Below are 16,414 nucleotides of genomic sequence, written 5' to 3'. Positions count from 1 at the left end.
TGAAAAGAAATGCATAACAATATCTGCATCTGGTCTGGCATTTATCGGGATAGTGACTCAGCTTTGCATTCATCGTATTTTTTAAGCACCATGCTTCTCACGATTAATTTGTCGTATTTATACGATTTTTTCTTTTTTTGAAAAAAATTAAAAATATATGATAGATGAATAATGGTACTAAAAGTGTCTAAATTTGACCACACAGGATAGAATAAACCAAAGGTTTTATTTTAGATTAAAGCAACCACTGGCTGCCATATATATATTGTGAAGGAGACATATATATATATATATATATATAGTGTTACAGACTTAACAGTCTAGAAAATACATTTCCCTGCTTAATATGCAATGCGAGCAAGAAACATCACCTTAACAAGAAACCATGTCTTCACTAGAACAGTTCAAACTCCACATGTTCATGTTCTCCATTACCATTGTACTCCAACCTTTTCCCTTTGTCCTGATGCCCAATTTGGGGGTGGGGGTGGGGGTGGGGGTGGGGGTTTCCGCTGTCAAAAAACTCAGGGATTTGTGGAGGAACGGCGCACCGGATAAGGGCCCAGTTCAGACCGTCGAAGAAGGGGTGCCTTTTGATCTCGGCAGCTCCAGTTTCTGTCCCCAGTCGGTTTTCAGGTTCCTTGACCAAAAGGCCTCGGATCAAGTCCCTGGCATGGAAGCTGACAATGGGAGTGTCCGGAAATCTGAGGTTCTGCAAAACAACATTGGTTAATGTCTCTTCATTTCCAGCACCTTTAAAGGGTGTCTTCCCGTATAGAAGCTCGTACAGAAGAACGCCAAATGTCCACCAATCAACTGCACTGCCATGGCCGTCCCCCTTGATGATCTCCGGAGCTAAGTATTCATGTGTGCCGACAAAGGAATTGGAGCGTGCCTCTGTAGGCTCAGCCACGAGCTGAGGTAATGATCTGAGTCTTGCAGCTGCATCGTCAGCTTTGACCTTCCTTGCTCGGGAAGCAGCAGGTAACAGTCGGGGACTAAAGCACGAAACTTTACAAGAAGGTGCACTACAGAAGGGATCAATGCAGTTGGATCCTGCGCACGGGCCAGAAACTCGAGGCGGTTCAATACCCAAGGCGGATGATTTAATGAGAGTTGGATTGACAGAGCATCTGAGCGAGAGGTCAAAATCTGTAAGCATAATGTGGCCGTCTTCACGGACAAGAATATTTTCGGGTTTGAGATCCCGGTATACAATGCCAAGCATGTGCAAATATTCAAGTGCAAGGAGGACCTCTGCAACATAGAATCTGCAAGAACAACAGAGATGATTATACTCATAATTTATTAGGATCTATCCGCGACAGACATTTTAAAATCGAATCATAAAGCTAGATAGTTGGAATGGTTTCTTTATCCTTCTGCTTAAGCTGTGACTCTATTAGGGGAGAGCTAGAACAATTCAAAGATTTCTACAGCATAATGTAGGATACCTTGCTGCCTGTTCTGGGAAGAACCGGCCGGGTTGCTTCTGTCGGAGAACATGTAGGTCTCCGCCAGGACAGAACTCCATAACCAGACACGATAAATTGTCTGAAGTAAACTGGGCATAAAGTGTTGGAAGAAACGGATGGTCCAGCATTTTGAGGATTTCTCTTTCGGTTTGTGCTCTAGGCATTTTCTTCCTTCTTGCCAAGAACTCATTGTCCATAACCTTTATTGCAAAAGGGCAATTAGTCCCAATCAGCTCAGCAAGATAGACCGTTCCTATGTCGCCAGAACCAAGCTTTTTCAACAAATTAAAGTGGCTCAGTCCTAGGAATCCACATTGTTTTCTTATACGGTTGATTGCTTCCCATCTCATGTCCTTTGACATGTGTGGTCGATTGCCACAAGCTGATCCACAAAGACTGCTCTCCTCGCTGAGGCTAGTCGTACTGCTGCTAAAATCACAGATGCTGCTCTTTGAACTTTGTGAGATGTCCCCTTTCTCAGTCAATTTCATGGTTTTGCTTGTTTTGATGACAGGAGCATCCTCACCCTTCCAATTAGTTGGGATAGAGTCTGGTTTGTTTCTTACAATGTTCCCTATGAGCTCTTTTGGATCACTATCTGCTGGAGGATCTTTGCTCGCATCCCTCAAAGAACACTGACATCTCTCGCAGATCAATTGCCCTGAACTGTTGTGAGTACCTCCTTTTGGTTCAGATGATGTTTTTGACTTGACATCAATTAATACTGCTACCTTCTTCGATTTCTTTATGACGATATTCTTGTTTCTGATGACCGGTTTCACAGTACGCAAGGAGCTTCTTGATGATTTCACATCTTTACTGGCTTTCACTGCAGTAGATGGAGTCCCACTTTGCATCTTGGATTTCCTCCTTAGCTTAGGTGCAGTCTTGTTTTCGGCCGTCAAGGGAGGGGCAGAATCCTTGGTATGAACGCTCGACACCTTGTTTGAGCCAGGTAATTTATCTTTCATCTTCGATACATTATCACACAAACTATGGTGAGGAGTAGTCACTGAATTTTCTTCCTGTGAACATACGGTTCTAGGAAATTGTTTAACAGCTTCAGAACCATGTGGAGTATTAGTACGGGCAGGAGCTGATTCTCCATTCTTGATTGGTAAAGCAGTTACTGATTCTTCTTCAAGAATGGATATTTCAACAGCATGTTCTCTACAGTCTTCCGGGAGATGACCATATTCACTTGATCCACATTCCATACTCTTTATGTTCAACTCATGACTATAACCAGGAGAGAAAGATGAATGCATAGCTGATTTCTTACAAGGATCTTGATGTCGCCAGGTAGAAGAAGAAGAATATGAGGTGCTTTCTTCTGTCAGACCTTCCCTTCTGCCATCTCCACCTTGAGCTGGGGAGCAGCCCGATCCACCCGATCCACCAGCTGCTGCCGCTGCTACAACTGACCTATACAAGTTCGTGATTTTTCCAGCTTCTGAAACTCTGGGAGAGGCAGATTGCATTGAGAGTCGCTTCATGGCAGCCATCTCTGCTGCCTGAGAAATACACATTCCTCTTAGCGCCTGTTTAAGAGAAACAGGTTCGGAAAAACCAACTCCCGGAGAGAGAGAACTAGCAGCCTTCATTGGCTTCTTTGATGCATTCCTCCAAGAGTCTGTGAGATCCAAACTCTTGCAATTTCTCAGATTGACTGCATCGAAAAGCCTATTGATGTCATCTTCCACAGCTTTGTTGTGCACTTTCTTCAGAGTCGGCAGCCTTTGGTCTTTATCCTGTGATTTCACATGACGAAAAGTTTGCAGCCGGCGAGGTGTCCTCTGCTCATCTTTTGCCTCAACTATTTCACAGTTTCTGCTAGTAGAGCCCATTATAACTTCTTGCTACGCCTTCAATGATCAAGAACTTAACACCATTAAGAGAAAAGGCATAAAATCTATAGCATCAGCCGTCGGTGAAATGGAGAAACTATGGACCTTAATGCTCCCATAATTACAAAAGCTCCCGCGTTCTTACAAGATAAGCCGGTCCCCTTTCCTTAACTCAGTCATCCAAATCTTGCATCCACAAACAAAGAATGATATGTCAATCAACTGGAAGTCATATTTTGGCATGAACAAACTAAATTAACACAGTTAAAAACACATATTTACTGTGCATCAAGCAAATTGCATAACAAGGATACACATAAAACATAATCATCCTATTTTCCATTGACATTGAATCATTAGATACAGAATAATGCATAGGTCATTAAATCCAGGAGTAAGTAAAAATAGGTTTCATCACCAACTAGATCTACAATATTTCTCTTCTCCAATGTACAGAGATTTAAATGCGAGAAAGATGCAACGGAAAGTTTCTGCAGAAAACACGATTTTGTGTACGGATTTACATGTCCGTTGCTGATTACAGATCGATACCAGGTGATAAGACAACTTGACAAGTAAATAACTGTTGTGTAAAACGGCTGGTATTAATGAATGACAGCATCAATCAATTGACAGAGCATAAACCCTAACATAAAAATTATCAATCTTCCTTTCAACAATTTTTGTATATCCTTTCCATCAGGCAGCAATGTATTGTTAGAAGCTGAAACAAGAAAAAAGGCAAGAAGATCGATGATTTCAACCAAACAAAAAAGTACAAAAATAAGAAAATCAAAAGCAGCCCAGATTGATCCATTGAGCAACGACAATCCAAATCTAGTTTTGAAAAGATTCAAATAACTTCAAAATTGCAAAAGCAAAAACAGATTCGTTCACCTCCAAACAGAATAAAACTAAAACACCAACCAATTTACACAAAAATGAAGGAAATGCCACCAAACACACTGTATCACACTTAAAGCTCACCAACTACACCACTCACAAAACCCTAAAAAGAAAACAACAACAAAAACAACAAAACACTTAAATTTTCTCTCGTAATGAAAATGATACCCAAAAAAAAAAAAGGAAAACTTTCAACCTGACCCAGAGATTAGATGAGCAACAGAATGCAGTAAAGCATTGGTACCTGAAACTCACCAGAGATCCAGCAACGTTTGGGTGAGCTGAAAGCCACTCGAATTGGTCCCCTTTCTATACATGAAATTCCACTTGGTAGCTTTGTTGACGCTGATATTTTCAAAAATAAAAGGGAAAACCCTAAGGCGAAATAGGCTTTTCTGATTCTCAAGGCAAATTCGGTGGACAAGGAAATGAGGAGAGAGAGACGACAAAAACCTCTCTACACTCTCTCCTCTCACATCAGTCACACTCTCTCTCTCTCTCTATCTGTATCTCTATCTCTATCTCTATTCAGACTGTATTTATTTTTTTACAATATTTTCTCTCTTTCTGTGCTTTTTTCATTTCAAGCAATTATCAGCGGGTCCCACACATATGTGCCTATGGGCCCACTTTCATTTTCTTGGATTCGGTTCTCTATTTAAATTACTGACTTGCCATTCATTCATTTTTATTTATATTCATTCTAATTTTCACATTGCGTATGTCACATTGTCTATAATAATAAACAAATCTGATTCGATTTAAACGTTTAATTTAAATTTTAAAATGTAACGGTGCCATTTAATCATTGTTTAGTTACTTAATTCGCACTTATGTTTAACTGCTGGGATCACTCCACTCCACTCCATTAATGGGTCTTTTAATGGCATTAGCTGTAAATCGTGACAATCGCATTTACCCAAATCATAATTCGTGTACGAATAAATTTACTTAAATAAATTTTATATTCCCAATATTCTCTACAAACCACATATACTGTCGGATATCATGCTGCACCCATACATACATATACATATTTGTCATTTATCTTTCCGGTCCGGTGGATCATTGTCTTCTTGTTAAATATATTCAATTCCCACTATTTTATGACGTCATAATTGAGGAATTAATATATCCCCTCTCAATTGCCTAAAAACAAAAAAATAAAAATAACAGCGATGAACAAATTTATTGAGGCTGTCGGCAAATGAAGGAAGACAACGAGGTTTGGGGTCAGAGTCAGCACGCTTTTATTATTACCCCCCAACCGAAACTAAAATCGCTATCCCAGCCGGTTAATTTGTGCTAAAGTCGCTGAATCACGTGACAATATAATGGCCGCCACGATCCCAGCGCCTTTACCTAATTTCACAAACACGCTTTCATGGGCCATATCGTATTATATGCAACAACCAAATAATGATAATAATAAATTAATAAGAAGTAATAATTTAAGTTTAACTAATAATAATACACAATGGAATATGAAATGGGTCCACTGGTAGGTTAGATCATGGCGGCACGTTCCGAACCCTAAAAAATAATATTATTTTTTTAATAATGACGAAAATAGTTTGGTATTGGTAATAAGGTGAACGGCAGTGAAAATTGAATTATGTCAGAAGAGTAAAGGCTGGGCTGGGCAGGGTTTTGTGACCAATTATTTCACTGGCGGTGGGGTAACATTAATTTGGACATATTTTATCTATCCATCATAAATTATTTCCTTGCCCAAACATTTCAAAATAACAATAATAGATCCAGCCCCATTTCATAATTGAAATTTTATTGGATCCTCTTCCATTTAGATCCAGATTTAACCCCATTTGTTTGGACTGTGAAGTTACTACAGTAAAAATTACAAACTAAAATCAGAACAAAGAGAAGAGAAAAAATAAAAATAAAAATAAAATAAAATTGTTGAATTAACTCCAATATTGGCCCATGAATCTAATAAGGACCACAGAGTTTTTTTTTTTCTTTCTTTTTGCCCCATAAATTAAATTCTCAAGTACAAGAAAAGGCTTCATTGCAGCAACAAAGAGCGTGTAAAGTTCCCTTTGAATGTTGAAGCTCATGGACCACTTGACAAACCTTATATGTTATTACTAGTTTTTTATTTTTATTTTTTTTAATGTATATGGTTATTCTATTTATTTGGTTATTGTTTATTAAATAAGGATTTAAATTTTGAAACCAATTGTTTTTGGTCCCTAGCTGCTACTTTATTGCATAGTCATGAGTTGTTAATAACAGTAATCATCACTTGATTATAAAAACTTTCAAATTTAGTAGTCAACAGATGCGTGCTTTGATTTTTTGCCTTGTATTGTTTAATAAATTTAAATAAATAAATGTATGTAAATATAGAAGGATTTAAATACAGAGAATCCAATCCATAGGTATGAATTTCAAACAAAATTGGATCAGCTCGGACATTTGAATTGGGCCAAAAGTTTCAGTTCAATAATCCAGACCATATGTACTATTGAAAAAAATAAATAAATAAATAAAAATATTTTTTCCAAGGTGGAAATTAGGAGACAGCTGGACAGGCAACTCAGCACTGACCAGTCCTTCGCAACACGTGAATGGTCAGATAATTCGACGGTGGATCTCGTGACACGTGTCCTGCCAAGATGACTCCGTCTGTTCGAAGCACCTCCCATTCCCAATCCCAATGCCAGACGCAGTCGCTTCTCTATCCACAGATTACAGTCTCGGTTCGACGGACAAGAGCGAGCGCAATATTTTGATAGTATAGGTTAGGTTTCTGCAGGGCAACAATTCTGTGGCGGGTGTGATTGATAGTTGAAAGATTCGATGGCGGAAAAGCATTTCAAGTATGTGATCGTCGGTGGCGGGGTTGCTGCGGTGAGTGTTTTGTTTCGCAAACAGCGTTGTTATTTATTTTTACGGTAGCCTTTGGATGCTTCTCTGGTTTTGGTATTGTACGTCTTAGTCTTATCGATTGATGCTTGAATGAGCTTATTTGTGTTCCCGAGCCATGTAGCAACGTTGAACATGTCTTGTTTTTATTTGTTCGATTTCGAGTGGGAAATGCTGTCTGAATTGAATGTGTGATCCGCGATGGTCTAACTTATTGTTTATAATCGCGGATTCTTTTTCTCGCTTGTTAGTTTCGTATAGAACCCAAGTGCGTGGTCCAGATCTATTTTACATTTTTTACGGCTGGAGCTAAACGTTGTTAAGCCTTTGCTTTTAATTATGAGCTGATGAGTGTATTTGAATTCTAAAATTGATTACGAACCATGTGAGATCTTATGTTGTTGCATGTGTCTATTTTTTGTTATGTTGTCATTTTGAAGTTAAGGTCAGATATGAACAAGGAAAGATGTTCATGCTTTTGTTCAATTAGAGAATCAAGCTTATTTTCTTGTTAGGCATTTTTTATTCTGGACTTCCCTTGGTTTTCCAGATTAAAATGAAAAAATGAAACCCAGTTTTGATACTCCACATATCATTCTGACGACAACGAAACTTGATTATAATGAAACTATATGATAAAGGAATTCTGTGTTGATTCTTTTTATGGTTACAGGGATATGCTGCTAGGGAGTTCTCCAAGTTGGGAGTTAACCCTGGTGAACTTGCCATCATTTCCAAGGAGAGTGTAAGTACCTCAAGAAATTTGTTGAGAGTTTTTTCGAAGAATAAGCCAATAGGAAAGTTTTTCCACAGTGGAGATGTGTAGATGTCCATGCTTCACAGACAATCATTGAGAAGCTAATATATCATGACATTGGTTATCTTGCATGCTTAAACTTCATTAGTTTTTCAAGTCTATCCACTAATGAACCCTTTTGAGATGGGGGGGGGGGGGGAGGGGGGGAGTCTACCATTTAAGCAAAGAAAGTGAAAAGACAAGCCAAATTCTGGAAGATAAACAAGAGCATGAAACCATATATGCTTCCATAATTTTTTAGCTATACTTTTTATTGTTCTGACTCTTATATATGAAATTGAAGTGGACAACAACAAAGTTATGGAAAAGTGTGGATTCATTAAAGTAACGCCATTCTTCACTTCTTGAACCTTTTACTCCTATTACAACACTTTCATGTGTGCACTTCTTTCTTTAGTATTAACCTCTCTCTTCTAATTCTTTAATGTATGCCAGTTTATTGTGGTACACCTTTATAGAGTGCTTCTTCCTCTACTTTGGACATGAATGCTTGTTCTTGATGCTGCTTTTCAGGTGGCTCCATATGAGCGTCCTGCACTTAGCAAAGGATACCTGTTTCCTGAAGGTGAGTTAGTTTACCTTCTTTTTGTTGGTCCATTTTCTATATTTTAATCTGTAAATTATAGAAAGTGTTCTGTAATGGGGGCATTACGACAGGGGCAGGAACATCTATGTCCTGAGGCTGATTAATAGAATGGCCAAATAAAGAAGAGGATATTTGATTAAAAAATTTCAATGTTCTTTTATTTTTTGTTCTTCTTAGTAATGCCTCATTTTCTCAAACATTCTCCCATGTCTAAGATTTTTGTAAGCTACTGTATTAGGGCAATTATCCTGGAACTGTCAAATATTTCTGAGCACAAGATAATCATATCCTATTGACTCCAGGCTCTGCAAGGCTCCCAGGTTTCCATGTCTGTGTTGGAAGTGGAGGAGAGCGGCTTCTTCCAGAGTGGTATACTGATAAAGGTTGTACCTTGTCCTAATCATTTGTACATTGGAGTAACAGAAACTGTTTGACATATTTCAGTCTTATCAGAATTTTCCTTTATGTACTCGTAAAAGTCTGTGCAATACCTGAGATTAATTTCATCTCTATAATTAACAGGTATATCTCTGATTCTTAGCACGGAGATAGTCAAGGCAGATCTTGCTTCAAAGACACTTACCAGTGCAGCTGATGAGACTTTTAAATATGAAACATTGATTATAGCAACTGGTTCCACTGTAAGTATCGTGTCCAGGGATATATGATGTATGTCTCTTTTGTTCTGATTTTCCGGTAAAAGACTGTCTTATAATTTCCTATTTTCTTCTACTTAGGTTTTTAAGCTGTCGGACTTTGGTGTAGAAGGTGCTGATGCCAAAAACATATTTTATTTGAGAGAGATCGATGATGCTGATAAACTTGTTGAGGCAATAAAAGAAAAGAGAAATGGGAAGGCTGTGGTAGTTGGTGGTGGATATATAGGTCTGGAACTAAGTGCAGCTCTGAGAATCAATAATTTTGATGTCAGCATGGTCTTCCCAGAACCTTGGTGCAGTATGTTCAAATATTATTTCCATTTATAACCAATTTTCAAGCTCTTGGTATTACGATTATTTTGATTACCAATGTCTTACTTGAGTTTTGACCTTTAATTGCATTTCTTCAGTGCCTAGGTTATTCACTGCTGGCATAGCTGCCTTCTATGAAGATTTCTATACAAACAAGGGAGTCAATATCATAAAGGGCACAGTAGCTTCTGGATTTGGCACAAATGCCAACGGGGAAGTGAGTTTTTGAACATTCAAAACTTGCTAGTTCTTGGTTTGTAAACTTCATTAAGTAACTAGTGGTAACCCTTTTTCATACCTTCCAGGTTACTGATGTAAAGCTTAAAGATGGTAGAGTGCTGGACGCTGATATTGTTGTTGTTGGTGTTGGTGCTAAACCCCTCACAACATTATTTAAAGGACAGTTAGAAGAGGATAAAGGTGGCATCAAGGTGTGACTTTATTCTCTGTTGTGCTTCCTGTTTAATTGAACATTAACAAATGCTTTACAAGATTTGAGTACAGATAGATAGATATTATGGAAATTGCTATTCCCTCTCTGAAGATTATCAATTTTAGAATCAGTGCATTTAGTCCTTGTAAGTACATTTTTATAAGTTTGAAAATGTACAGGAAAATGAAATAGCAAAGCCCCAATCTTGTTCCGTCTTACTTCATAATTTGGACAGGAATGTTGTTGATGTCCTATGGCATTTTTCTTGGCAGACTGATAGTTCCTTCAAAACTAGCATTCCTGATGTCTATGCGGTAGGCGATGTCGCCACTTTCCCTTTGAAGTTGTACAACGATATTAGAAGAGTTGAACACGTTGATCATGCTCGAAAATCTGCCGAGCAGGCTGTCAAGGTGATTGATAAACACACACATGGGGATATATGAATTATTTCTGTTCTAAATCAAGTCATCGTTGTCTCTTAATTCATCTCTAACAATTATTGTACATTCAATGTTTTCCTTTTCAGGCAATTATTGCAAGTGAACAGGGACAATCTATTGAGGAATATGACTACCTCCCCTACTTCTACTCCCGCGCCTTCGACCTCTCATGGCAGTTCTACGGCGACAATGTTGGTGACTGCATTATATTCGGAGACTGCAGCCCAGCATCTGCCACTCACAAGTTTGGAGCATATTGGGTCAAAGATGGAAAGGTTGTCGGCGCATTTTTGGAGAGTGGCTCACCTGAAGAGAACCAGGCGATTGCCAAAGTAGCTCGGGTCCAGCCTCCTGCGGGCAGCCTGGATCAACTGCTCAACGAGGGCCTCGCCTTCGCCAGCAAGATTTAAGAATTGTTTATCGATACACACCACAAGGATAATCTGCTATGCCTCCAGGCGATTCAGACAGACAAATATTTACATGCCAAACCACACTTGAGGTATGACAATTTCTACTGCTGCATGGGAAATAAATAAATTGGGTCTTGATATGATATGATACGATAAAACCTCTGTTTCTTTGGTATGTTGTTATTCAGATACTTTCAATAATGGCATGGATTTTGAAATGATAAAGTTGGATGAAGTTAGTGAAATTATTGAATAGAAAGAAGTGGTCGAATTGTGCACGAAACCTGTCGTCATACATATATATATATATATATCTATATATCCATCTAAAAAGTAAGTACGTAGTAATGCTGTCGGTAGGTTGCTGATGCATTTCCTTTTATTACACAAGTCATTTCCCTTTTTTGTTATGGTCGTCGTGATCAAAGCGTAGTTCTTCTAATTATGGTCATCAGTTAATACATATTGTTTTCTTTAGATGGTTTGTAGATGGGAGGCAGTTTCCTATTCGGTTTTCAAATATTTCATTACCTATTAGTAATTAGTAATGAGTTGTTTGGACTTTGCTAAACTATTTTTAGTTGAACAGATCGATGTTACTACTAAACAGGAAAGGAAAAGACCATAACAGATCTAAAAATAGTACCAATTTTGAAATTTTGGTACTATTTTATTTTTAAAAATATCATATTAAATATATATATATATTTTTTTTTTTACAAAATATTGTATCAAATATTAATTTTATATACTTTTCAAAATTTAATACCACCAGAACTCTCTTGTCTAAAACAAAGTCTAAATATGTGGAATTTCAACATAATTAAAATTAATTCTGAAAGTGAGTGAGAGATGCCAGAAGGTGCTGCGATCTATCGTTTCGATATCAGTGAAAGGAAAGTGGAGAGCAATACATAGTGGAGGCTTGACATGGCACTTTTATTATTTTTAGTTTTTAGTTATAATTTTAATCTTATAAAATATTTGATTTTCATGTGATGTGAATTCACTCGGAACAGAAATCTATAATGAAGATTTACTGGGGGGATATGATGGCAATATTAGTACAATAATAGTCAAATAACTAGGGCACCCCATATTAGACTTTTCCTCTTCAAATTTCATCACAAGAATTAAAAACCCGAAAACAAACACAAAACCTTTGAATGGCATTGCAAATAAAATACAAATAATTAAATAAAAGGGGTGTTGTGTTGTGTTGAGTGGATAAAATTTAATGCAGAATCCATGTCAATTTGTGCTTCCACTCATTGTCTTGACAAGGACACGATGACTGTCCTAACACTTCCTTTTCTTCAAAACCAAACAAGATAAATAATAATGATAAAAAGAATGAAAAGAAAGTCTTATCTTCGCAGCATGAACACCACCCATCTGTCAAAAACCCTTTGAGTGGCAAGACATCGGGCTAGGTTTTGGATTCGATTTTGAATGAGCATATAATAAACTATCGAACACTGAATCCAATCTAGACCCAAACAAGGTATACAACACTTAATAATTGGATATTCAAATAATTAAATTCTGTTAAATAAGTGATTCACTTAAAAGTTAAGTGAATTATGATAAATTGAATCACAGCTAGCGACGGCCATGCATGCATTCATACACATCGTCTAAGAGCAACAAAAGCAAAGTTGGTGCATGAGTGGGACTGCTTTGTCTTTGTCTTGACCCACAAACTAAAATTTATGAAAATGATTCACGTGGTGGACCACTCAAAAAAAACCATAAATTAAAATAGTAACACGACTTTGACTTTTGTATTTCAGCGTTTTATGTTTACATATTATATGTGTGTGGTATTTATTATTAGTCGGTGTTCTTATATGAAACGCGCTTTCGCGCGTGGATTGAGACGCGCGTGTCGTCTCTGTCCCCTCTGACAGGTATGTATGTGTATGTACTTTAATAAATACTGCTACGCATACAGCAACCACTCCACTGGGTAGAGTGGATAGCTGCCTTTGATTCTTGGAACCACTCACCATTGATCTGTTCGGTCTCTTATGGAGGTTGAAGCTCACCCCGTTACGACTACCACTATGGCTACCTTTTCCTTCAAAAACAGTTCTGAGTTTCTGAAGCCTGACTCCTCGGTGGAGGTGACTGACCAAGTGGCTGAATGGGAAGCCGCCGGTGTTCCGTTGAGTCCTGCAGCTAATTCGGCCGGATGTCCCTATTCGGCGGCAATGAAAGTTCAGAAAGTTTATCGGAGTTACCGTACTCGGCGCATGTTAGCGGATTGCGCTGTGGTTGCTGAAGAACTTTGGTACTTATTTCTACTTTGTGTCGTCATTTAAGCTATTTAATGCTAAATGCCTTTTTTGGCGCGCGTTTTGTTTAGATTATCGTCTGTTTTGCCAGTGATTTACGTATTTTGTTTCAGTGGTGGATTGATATTATTCGTATTCAAGTTCCTCTAATTAGGGTTGATTTTTGTCTCTTGGTTGTGTAGGTGGCATGTTTTAGATTCTGCCCGATTGAATCAGAGTACAATCTCGTTTTTCAACTACTTGAAGCGAGAGACAGCGGCGTCGCGGTGGAATCGTGTCGGCCTGAATGCTTCCAAGGTATATCGATTAGATTGGGAAAATACTTCTCTGCTTGCTTTTTTACATTCGCTTCTATTGTTAATGTAAAAGTTGAAATATGACATTGCAAGAGTAGGATGAAGAGGTAATCAACTACATCAGCTACAGTGAACGTAGCTGGACTTGTGTAGTTTAAGATTTCATATTATTGAACTCAATCCCTACGAACAGGTGGGGAAAGGTTTGTCTCAAGATGCCAAGGCAAAAAAGCTGGCTTTTCAACATTGGATTGAAGCTGTGAGTAGAGCTTTTCCTTTCTTATCTTGTGTATTAGTAATATTGATATTTTGTTCAAAAATGGTAGTTGTTAATGTTTACATGAGGTAATAACCTGCTTTTCTGATATAGATTGATCCGAGGCACCGTTACGGGCACAACTTACGCTTATATTATGAAGAGTGGTGCAGAACAGATGCTGGCCAACCCTTCTTCTACTGGTGAAAATGTTTAAACCATTTTCCATGTTTATACATACGACCTTTTTCTATGTCTGCTTAGCTTGAAGAGATTACCTGATATTGTCACTGTCTATGATGCTTGCCTAAAGTGGTCAAACATGTTGGCTTTGTTTATGGAATAACTTTAGCATTTAGTTATATGATTATGCTGATGATCTAATTTCAAGTCCATTTCGAAAATATCTCAGTAAGAATTGTGGGATGCACTAAAAGCAGTAATTTTATTTATTTGAAAGGTAAGGTGAGAAAAGTGGTCAAATTTGTATGGACATGTTATTTTGAACTTTATTTCCTTATTCCTATTTTGTAGTGGCTTGGTAGGTAGATGCTTCTAAATTCTAACATTATGAAAAGCACGGTTCATAACCGAATTTATTCTTGCTCTAAAGTGGAGCAGAAAGCATACTGAGAGATATCAATTTCACAGGTTAGATGTTGGAGATGGTAGAGATGTTGATCTTATAGAGTGCCCAAGAGCAAAGCTTCGTCAACAATCTATCAAGTATCTTGGACCAGTAAGTGTCAAATTTTTACTGGTTACTGTTTACCTATACATTACATTTGTTAGAAACAACTCCTGGATCTTTTTCTTCACTTTGTATTCATTCTGTTTTGATGTATAATCACTATTGCTGAATGTGGTTTCTTGTTTGCTCCGACCAGAATGAGAGAGAGCACTATGAATATGTTGTTGTTGATGGAATAATTTTGCACAAGTTAACTGGCAAAGTTCTTAGTACATTGCCGGGATCAAAATGGATTTTTGTGATGAGCACCTCTATGAGACTCTACATTGGAGAGGTGACCTCTGTTAGAACATATTCGAAGATATATCTATTATCTAATGATCTGTTTCCTCCATAGTTACTTATAGCTAAAAGATAGTTAAATGTTTTATCTACCTTCAGAAAAAGAAAGGATTGTTCCATCATTCTAGCTTTCTTGCTGGAGGAGCTACGTTAGCCGCTGGAAGGCTCGTAGCAGACGAAGGGGTACTTAAGGTATCCTATTAAAATAAAATTGTTTGCCTCATCATAAATGTGATATTGTTACGAAGGAAACACGTAGGCCATTCGTATATATATATATATATGAATGCTTTTATTCCAACAAGATGTTTCCTCGTCATGTAATGATTACATTTACTGTTATATAAAGAAGAAAAACTACTGCCCATCTCCATTATTCAAAGCCTCTCTCTTTCTCTTGTCTCTCTCTATATTTATATATATAAATGTCATACTTATCATAATACGTACATATATTATATTCTCACACAAATATATATATATATATACATATATGTATACCTATATATATTTATAAACTTACCAAATAGTATTATATTATTATTATATAACAGATATAACATTCTCTTTGTTGGCAAATAATATTGATATCTTTCGATAAAATTTCTCTGTTTTTCAGTGTGTCTCAGCTTACAGCGGCCACTATAAGCCAACAGATGATAACCTCGATTGCTTTCTTAAAGTCCTCAAAAACAATGGAATCAACCTCGATGAAGTAGAGGTATAACACATTAATTTGCTTGGCTACAAACTATATTCTCTAGCACAAGCTTTGATCGATCAAATTCATTCTCTTGCATATTTTGTCAAGTTTTAATCGAAAATTTTCCCTGTTTCCCCACCTCAGATACGCAAGGCAAACGACGACTATGACACCTACGATACTCAAAGTGTATCTTCTACAGATCTGGCAGCATCTGAAGTTTCAATAACATCAGATTCTGTAATATCCACTGAAGATGAGAGCCTGCATTCTGAAAAAACTCAACCTTCTAAGCCGGAGGTTAGAGTCGAGTACAAGAGGACCCTGTCTGGTGGCCTCCATAGTCCCAAAACAGATGTACCAAGGAAAGCCATACTGCATAGGATCAACTCCAAGAAAGCTACAAAATCATACCAATTGGGCAATCAGCTCTCCATCAAATGGTCCACCGGTGCTGGCCCAAGAATTGGTTGTATTGCCGACTACCCGGTGGAGTTGAGGCTACAAGCATTGGAGCTCACCAACCTATCTCCAAGATCTTACACTCCAACCAAGATTCCGGCGCCATACTAACATCACCAGCTGCTTGATGATTCCGTCGTTGAAAAGAGATCGATGATAATAAGGCATACGATTGGACCTTGGTTTCTGACCATCTTGCTGCTGTATGTTGGCCTTTTTATTCTGCTTCTTTAGCATGTATAGGTACTTCTACTATCCTTCTTTAGCATGTAGTTCTTGTCTTGTTGTTCTTGAGCAAATAATAGATCCAAGTCCCGTTTTAATCTTAAATGGCTTGATGCCTATTTCTATATATATAATGTTTTGTGCAAAAAATACAAATGCACTACAAGATATTTAAATTTATGGTGTGTTCTTATAATTGTTGAGTGGTCCTTTTCAAGTAGATATGTGAAATTGTCTATGTAATCAATCGACAATAAGGACGTGGTTGTTGATAGAGAGAGACATGCACATTAATATAAGATGATGTAATTGTGATAATAAAATTAAGCACATAACCACTCCCATTACTTAACCAATTACAG

At 37.6% G+C, this 16,414-nt stretch overlaps 3 protein-coding genes across 8 annotated transcripts; 2 read left to right on the top strand and 1 right to left on the bottom strand.

Annotated features, from left to right (window-relative positions):
* Positions 1-205: 205 nt before the first annotated feature.
* LOC127251777 (protein kinase G11A-like) lies at positions 206-4,729 on the bottom strand. Of its 5 annotated transcripts, none has more exons than XM_051275640.1 (4): positions 4,473-4,729; positions 3,428-3,508; positions 1,455-3,340; positions 206-1,271 (listed from the first exon to the last, which is right to left on the bottom strand). In XM_051275640.1, exons 3-4 carry the CDS (start codon positions 3,320-3,322, stop codon positions 395-397), a joined length of 2,745 nt encoding a protein of 914 aa, XP_051131597.1. In that variant the 5' UTR covers positions 3,323-3,340; positions 3,428-3,508; positions 4,473-4,729; the 3' UTR covers positions 206-394. The 5 variants fall into 5 exon arrangements, with proteins under 5 accessions (XP_051131597.1, XP_051131598.1, XP_051131599.1 ...); XM_051275641.1 differs by having other exon boundaries at positions 4,484-4,729; XM_051275642.1 differs by lacking the exon at positions 4,473-4,729 and adding an exon at positions 4,220-4,389.
* Positions 4,730-6,915: 2,186 nt separating this feature from the next.
* LOC127251866 (monodehydroascorbate reductase-like) lies at positions 6,916-11,063 on the top strand. Its single transcript, XM_051275777.1, has 10 exons — positions 6,916-7,102; positions 7,791-7,862; positions 8,448-8,499; positions 8,823-8,903; positions 9,043-9,161; positions 9,258-9,477; positions 9,590-9,708; positions 9,797-9,922; positions 10,197-10,337; positions 10,454-11,063. Exons 1-10 carry the CDS (start codon positions 7,052-7,054, stop codon positions 10,775-10,777), a joined length of 1,305 nt encoding a protein of 434 aa, XP_051131734.1. The 5' UTR covers positions 6,916-7,051; the 3' UTR covers positions 10,778-11,063.
* Positions 11,064-12,729: 1,666 nt separating this feature from the next.
* Positions 12,730-16,150, top strand: LOC127251730 (IQ domain-containing protein IQM3-like). Of its 2 annotated transcripts, XM_051275570.1 has the most exons (9): positions 12,731-13,073; positions 13,260-13,374; positions 13,567-13,632; positions 13,744-13,832; positions 14,281-14,368; positions 14,517-14,654; positions 14,762-14,854; positions 15,282-15,383; positions 15,510-16,150. In XM_051275570.1, exons 1-9 carry the CDS (start codon positions 12,811-12,813, stop codon positions 15,936-15,938), a joined length of 1,383 nt encoding a protein of 460 aa, XP_051131527.1. In that variant the 5' UTR covers positions 12,731-12,810; the 3' UTR covers positions 15,939-16,150. The 2 variants fall into 2 exon arrangements, with proteins under 2 accessions (XP_051131528.1, XP_051131527.1); XM_051275571.1 differs by lacking the exons at positions 14,517-14,654; positions 14,762-14,854 and having other exon boundaries at positions 12,730-13,073.
* Positions 16,151-16,414: the final 264 nt, after the last annotated feature.

Source organism: Andrographis paniculata, unplaced genomic scaffold, assembly GCF_009805555.1.
Source record: "Andrographis paniculata isolate CXL003 unplaced genomic scaffold, ASM980555v1 Contig45END, whole genome shotgun sequence".
Taxonomy (NCBI): Eukaryota; Viridiplantae; Streptophyta; class Magnoliopsida; order Lamiales; family Acanthaceae; genus Andrographis; species Andrographis paniculata.
The sequence above is the reverse complement of the archived record's forward strand: the minus strand, read 5'-3'. Positions and strand labels throughout refer to the sequence as shown.

What these genes read in the sequence shown, in the direction of transcription:
- LOC127251777 (XM_051275640.1), bottom strand. Translation starts at nt 3,322, where the DNA reads ATGGGCTCTACTAGCAGAAACTGTGAAATAGTTGAGGCAAAAGATGAG. An exon ending in TTCCCAGAACAGGCAGCAAG is followed by an intron (nt 1,272 to 1,454) that starts GTATCCTACATT and finishes TTGTTCTTGCAG; the next exon opens with ATTCTATGTTGCAGAGGTCC.
- LOC127251866 (XM_051275777.1), top strand. Translation starts at nt 7,052, where the DNA reads ATGGCGGAAAAGCATTTCAAGTATGTGATCGTCGGTGGCGGGGTTGCT. An exon ending in AGGATACCTGTTTCCTGAAG is followed by an intron (nt 8,500 to 8,822) that starts GTGAGTTAGTTT and finishes TATTGACTCCAG; the next exon opens with GCTCTGCAAGGCTCCCAGGT. An exon ending in CTGCCGAGCAGGCTGTCAAG is followed by an intron (nt 10,338 to 10,453) that starts GTGATTGATAAA and finishes TTTCCTTTTCAG; the next exon opens with GCAATTATTGCAAGTGAACA.
- LOC127251730 (XM_051275570.1), top strand. Translation starts at nt 12,811, where the DNA reads ATGGAGGTTGAAGCTCACCCCGTTACGACTACCACTATGGCTACCTTT. An exon ending in TCGGCCTGAATGCTTCCAAG is followed by an intron (nt 13,375 to 13,566) that starts GTATATCGATTA and finishes CCCTACGAACAG; the next exon opens with GTGGGGAAAGGTTTGTCTCA. An exon ending in TCAACCTCGATGAAGTAGAG is followed by an intron (nt 15,384 to 15,509) that starts GTATAACACATT and finishes TCCCCACCTCAG; the next exon opens with ATACGCAAGGCAAACGACGA.